Source organism: Cylas formicarius, unplaced genomic scaffold, assembly GCF_029955315.1.
Source record: "Cylas formicarius isolate icCylForm1 unplaced genomic scaffold, icCylForm1.1 PGA_scaffold_1__22_contigs__length_36826433, whole genome shotgun sequence".
Lineage (NCBI taxonomy): Eukaryota > Metazoa > Arthropoda > Insecta > Coleoptera > Brentidae > Cylas > Cylas formicarius.
In genome coordinates this window covers 24,690,606-24,696,605 of record NW_026844264.1, presented here as the reverse complement: position 1 = coordinate 24,696,605, position 6,000 = coordinate 24,690,606, and the positions used below count along the sequence as shown (strand labels likewise).

Below are 6,000 nucleotides of genomic sequence, written 5' to 3'. Positions count from 1 at the left end.
TTTGAAGAAAAAACATATTCTTAATAAGGTCATTCGGAGATCGATCTCGCTCTCTTTTGCACCCACCTCGAACCAATTCCATCGTCTCTTTTTTCCCTTACGTTAGATAACCGAGCGGCTCTCTGGGTTGTTTCCCAAAATCGATATATGAGACGCCTGTGACGTCGAGCGTCGCGACGACCCGCGAAATTTCGCGAGACTGCCCGATGCTCCAGGTGGTGCTCGTGATTGACATTTGTTCATACGGGTGCCGTGTTTTCTTACTAATATGTAAATACAATCGACAAAATAAATTGTTGTCGCGAGTATAGCACGCGGTTAAAGTCGTTGAAGATTCGTAGACTACCGATTTCGGTTAGATTGAATGTTTATATGGATTTGGTGTGCTCGTTAATAACAATTGCCGAGATGAATCCGCGCAAACACTTTAGTGCCGATGGTCGTTGCTCCAAGATTTTCGTTTTGTTCCGTGTAACGTTTATTATTTGCTAGACAATGATCTTGAAACCATTATGGGGCGCCATGGTCTAAAGGGACCATGACATCGCGGCCACCCCATACCGTTGCCGTTGAGCAGGAGACACTCACGCCTTATATAGGTGTTCAGGTAGGTTTAAGTGTTACCAATTCTTCTGGATGGTCCAAGTGGCTCGAAGGGACGAAAGGGGTCTATATGACAGCTATGAAGGGCTTCAAATTGAAATGGTGACCGTCATCGGCACTGTTTTAAAAGTTTACTGGAAACTGTGCTAAAATAAATAAACAGTTAAACCCTTGTGATGTATTTGCTACAACGACAGAGTTTTGCTTTACTGTTCTACCCTTTCTAGCAGTGAGAAGTGGCGCAAAACAAGTTTTCAAATACCTAATTTATTTTATTATTATTATTTATTAATTATTTTGACATACTAATGGTAGAAATTTGTTCTTGTTTAGCTTTTTCCTTACAGTGGTGCTTTATTCGCCGTTTTTTAGATTTTCCGAAAAAACTTTAACTAAGTTCATAAGTTCTTTTTTGTTCAATAAGATTTTCAAGTGTCATAATTTTATCCTGCATTTAGCGTAATTCGTTTAAAAATTGATTAAACCGATATTCTCAATGTGTTTCCAACTTTCCTACTTTTTGTGGCAAGAAAAAAATATTTCGCAACATAGCTAATTTCTCTTGAATGTTTGAACTATTTAGATAAACTAACCGACTGTAGCGCATCGAAGGATATTGCTAAATTTTGTGTGCAGTTTCTCAGTTGGATATTTTTTTTTTTTTTTAAATGCTGTTATCGAACACATATAGCATGTCTACTAATATATTTTTTGGGAGAAGTTAGCTACAAAATTAATTAAAATCAAGGTGGATTACTTACATTAAATAATAAAAATTTTAACTATTCATCTATTCGTATTTTCAATTTAAGAATAATTATAAAGTTTATATCGAACCAACCAACCGAATTAAAAAAAATAACTGGTTAACAGAAGTGCATAATAGAAATAAAAATTGCGAAATGTTAATTATTTACTTAAATTGTTATGGAAAGGTAAAAAAGATAGTAAATTAAATTATGATTAAATTATTGTAGTCATTAAAAAATGCAAAATTAATTAAAAAAAAAAGATTTTAAGGTCACAAAATGTCAATTTACTTACACGTAAAACTCAGAAAATTAACTTTTTATTTTCCTACTTCACTTAGTTTTTGTACAGGATATTTTGCTTCAGTTTAAACAAGAAATTAATTTACTTATTTATTGGCAATAATAGAAGCGATTCAATTAATAACATTGTTACTGTACTATTTTCACTGAATAATACTCATCCATTTTTTTGTTTCGAAAATAATAGACAAAGAAAAGTTGAAAGCAATATTATCAGTTTCCTTTATTTAATTTTAAAATTTAAGAAAACGCCATTTAAAGTAATACTATTTAAATCCTTATACTTTTATGCGAACCAACTGCATATGTTTGTTTTTGGTTAAATTAAGATGGAATAGATTTCAAAGGAGCAAATGGCTTAAAAATAACGAAAACTGTCGTTTCGCAATTTGTCCAGGATCTAAAACTGTAATGATATATAGGGGACTCTTAAAAGCAAGCACGATGATACCGCGTTAATGTAGAAGCGACAACATTGCGTTCTCAAAATATTTTAGAACGACTGTGTGACCAAGCAATTTAATTTAGAGTCACTTTACACCAATTAAGCCCCAAAAAATACGTCAAAAGAAATAACGTCGACACCCGATAGATAGATAAAACGCGGCAGCAAATAAAGGACGGTCCTATTTATTAAAGGTAGAAACCCACGCGGGTCTCTGCATTAACACAATTTAAAGGGTGGGCTTTTTCGAGGTGGCGCAATGCAGGTCCAACCGACCTCGCAAAGTACGAATTTCTCGACATTGTCGTGATTGCCTTTGATGAAGGTTGATTTTTCATCTCCGTCGCTTTTGTCTGTAATGCAGGTAACGTTTCATGGGATTAATCACTTCTTTCGGGACGGGTGGTAGGCGAACGGCGTTTTATGTACCTACTTATGTTCTTTGGCGCTTTTTTTTGTTCAATTTTACTTCGGCGACATACAGAGTGCGCTATCAAAAAGTATAACTATTTAGAATATTTCTCCGCTTAATAACTCAGGTTGATAAGTCTCCACGTGATCAGCCACTCACATTCATGATGTGATGAATGCATAACTATCAGAAATAACAAAACAGCTGATCGCTTGCAACCCGTAACTAAAGTACAGGAAACACTCCAACTAACTTAGGACAGTGTTGAATGAAGCTGACTTTTAAATTTTAGAGTATGGAGTAGAAATGCCGTTTTTTGACATTTGCTTTGGTCACTTACGCTCTGTTTCTTGTACTAAATGTGATTATATATCTAGAATTACTTTATATCCACGACCTATTCAAAGGTGAGTACTATCGAACCTGTTGAGGAATGTTCCAGCTTCATTAATTATTTTACATGTGGAGGTGGTAAGTGGACGAAAAATTAAAAAAAAAAACATGCAAACATTCAGAGAAATACTTGTATTTTATGGTTGATTAAATTGAAGAAAGGTAGAAGATAAGAAAAAATAGTAGATTACAACCATAAACCATAACTACACCACAACTTACACGACGTTCATAATGTTCGTGACATATCGTTTACTGATGATACTTGGCTAGCGAAACGCGCTTTAAGAACATCATCTTATATATTCTGATGTGGTTGTGACTGCGAAAAGAATGAATGGGAGCTTCTATCTATAAATTTTTAAATAATTAAATGGCATAAGTTGGAAACCAACAAAAGTGTGAAATGATGTTAAAAGAATGTTTACAACCAAAAGAAAATAGTATCGTATGTGCGGTAAACGGCATTTGACTCACGAGTATAGTTGAAACGAGGTCACTGACATGACCGTCAGAATTGACAAACGTCAAAATTTAAAGCGTGGGAAATATTTCCGAAAACATCCGATTGCTTCCGAACCCGTGCGGTAAAATCTCGGAAATATCCGAAGTGGCTCGGATCCGTGGGATAACAACCTCACGCGGTAAAGTGACGCTTCCCGCACGCTAGATCGCTAGATATTTTACAGACGGGAGTAGAAAACGGCAATTTTCTGATCCTCACTCTAAAATACATCCATTAAAAAATTAAACTTTCCTTCCTTTAATGATTGTATTCGTGCTGTCTTGCGAAAATGTACCGGAACGTTAGTAGTCGTAGAAAATGTACAGTAAGAGAAATGTTGATAAATACTTCAAACACTCGTTTATTAAACACTCATTTAGCTTTTATCTAAGCATAATCATGACTAAAGTGACTTGGTTTCTTGAAAGAACGTTAATGTAAACAGTTGAATATTTTTACAAATTGTTTATCCGTCATCATTTTGAGCCAATATTGATTATTCTCCCTGTGGAGAAACTATAAAATATGTATCAGTTGCAATCATCAAGAACTAAGTGAAAAGTTACTGTTGCTGTTACTGTTTTGTTATGGTTGTTATCGCAGTTTTTGATTGCTCGCATAATTATAGCAGCTATGTTGTGGAGGACTGTTGTTTCAAATTAATCATCGACTCCTATTGAAACATCAATTTAAAAAATATATGTGATTACACAGTTTCTAAAACAAACAGATCGAATACTATATTCTGCCAAAACAGTGAAAATGTATACGAAAATTTAATCTATTTTGCATTCTATTTCACACAAATTTGTTCCACTGAAATTTGGTATTTTTTCAAGTCTATAAAAAGTTTTTGTATTACTTAAAATACCGAACATTTCTGAATACGTTAACTAAACTGAATTTGCAGAACTATTCCGATATTTCATTAAAGATAATATTTGGTACCAACGCTTTGAGTACTTACCTGCATACGGTACACTCCCTTTTTTTCGGCTGAGCGAGATATGTACCAGATCACAAAATTTATACCTATGATCAGGTAGAAAAGTCAAAAGTCCCAAAAAAGGTCGGCCTGATTGAATCGCTCATACATACCGAGCAGTATTTATTATGCAGCTTCGTTTTATGCGTGGGTACACGTACAATCTCTTTATTTGTATAGCGAGACTAAAAATTTGCGGCATTTAATTGAGATATATTGACACCAAAATTATTTAAAATACTCGGCGATTTTTAAATATGTCTGAGGTAATTTCTAGCAATTCACTAAAACAGTACTAAAACTATGAATCCTATTAAATATCTTTAACTAAAACTCCTACTAGAAGTCACGTGAACACTGAACCAGTTGCTTTTCCAGAATAATAAAAGTAGAAAAATATGACAATGGTGTGGGTGCTGAGGATGATAAACGATTTAGAAAAGGAGGACATTCCATCGTTGCAATAGAGGGGATTAATTATTCTGCGGTCCAGAATATTTATATAATTAGTGGCTATAACAACAGCAATTTTTAGTTATTGGTATATTATGCAACATGTTATACTTGTGACCTTTTCCGCACGCTTCATCTGTGCAGTATTTCAGATTAGAGAACTACCAAAAATATCATAATTTTCTAATGCTTTCCCTCAAATGGAAAAAATTCATTATCACCTTAAATGACGTGCCTGTGATTGAGTATTTTAGCCAGTTTTTTTGAAGTATTTTGAATTATTGGGTTACAATATTTTTTAACCATGTAAATATGCTGGAAATAGTTTTATCAAATTAATAAAAATTAGAAAATTTTAATACTAATGCCCTTTTGATATATATAAACTTAGGATGACCTTGTGTTTTTTCATTTCATTGTTATTGAAAAAATAAAATTACTTAAATACAATTTTACTGATTTTACTACTAGATTTATATCTGGCTTTTTAAGTTCGATAAAATCATAAAATTTAAATTAAGTGCATCGTAAAAGAAATTGAAATAAAGTAGTTGCAAAAACATCCATCCCATAACTGATGTTATTCTGCGAACGAACCAGCTCAACTAAACTTAAACACTACAAACTATCGGGTCCGAGTTTAGAGTGGGTGTGGCCAAGTTATTTCAACCACCTTGCCTTTCACATGTTAAATCTGCTTACAATACCTTTTCCCACCCTTCACCCTGCACACCCCCGCTACCTTCGGGGATATGAAATCTGCTAAATAATTGTACCCCGGCCCTTGTCCTAAAATCATGATAAATGTGAGTATTTCATTTTTCCAATGGAACATTTCTACATTAAATTAATGAGGGCTAAAAAAGCACCATTCTTCGGCAGGTAAAAAGATTTTAATTTTAGATTCTCTTTCGGTGCGCTCTCTTATAACTCTGAAACATTTTAGTTACGGAATTTTAGTGACGATTTTGATTTATTCTGGCGGACTTTTAACAACTTCTATAAAGTATATAATGTGTTATTATATTTTTGTTTTATTATGGGAGAAATAACATAATAATATATTTCATTCGGAACTTGCTTAGACCGTAGATTAATTATACCAGTTTTGAAATCCATAAATCCGGTAGTCATAAAATTGAATCGGTTCAA

The 6,000-nt window shown here is 33.6% G+C and overlaps 1 protein-coding gene across 4 annotated transcripts in view; it reads left to right on the top strand.

Moving 5' to 3' along the window:
- The first annotated feature begins 229 nt into the window (after positions 1-229).
- Positions 230-6,000, top strand: part of LOC132696175 (voltage-dependent L-type calcium channel subunit beta-2) — a 77,608-nt gene continuing 71,837 nt past the window's right edge. For all 4 annotated transcript variants that reach the window (XM_060660852.1, XM_060660854.1, XM_060660851.1 and 1 more), the window contains exon 1: positions 230-607. In XM_060660852.1, coding sequence (XP_060516835.1) covers positions 539-607 — 69 coding nt within the window. In that variant the 5' untranslated portion in view covers positions 230-538. The remainder of the gene's footprint in view (positions 608-6,000) is intronic.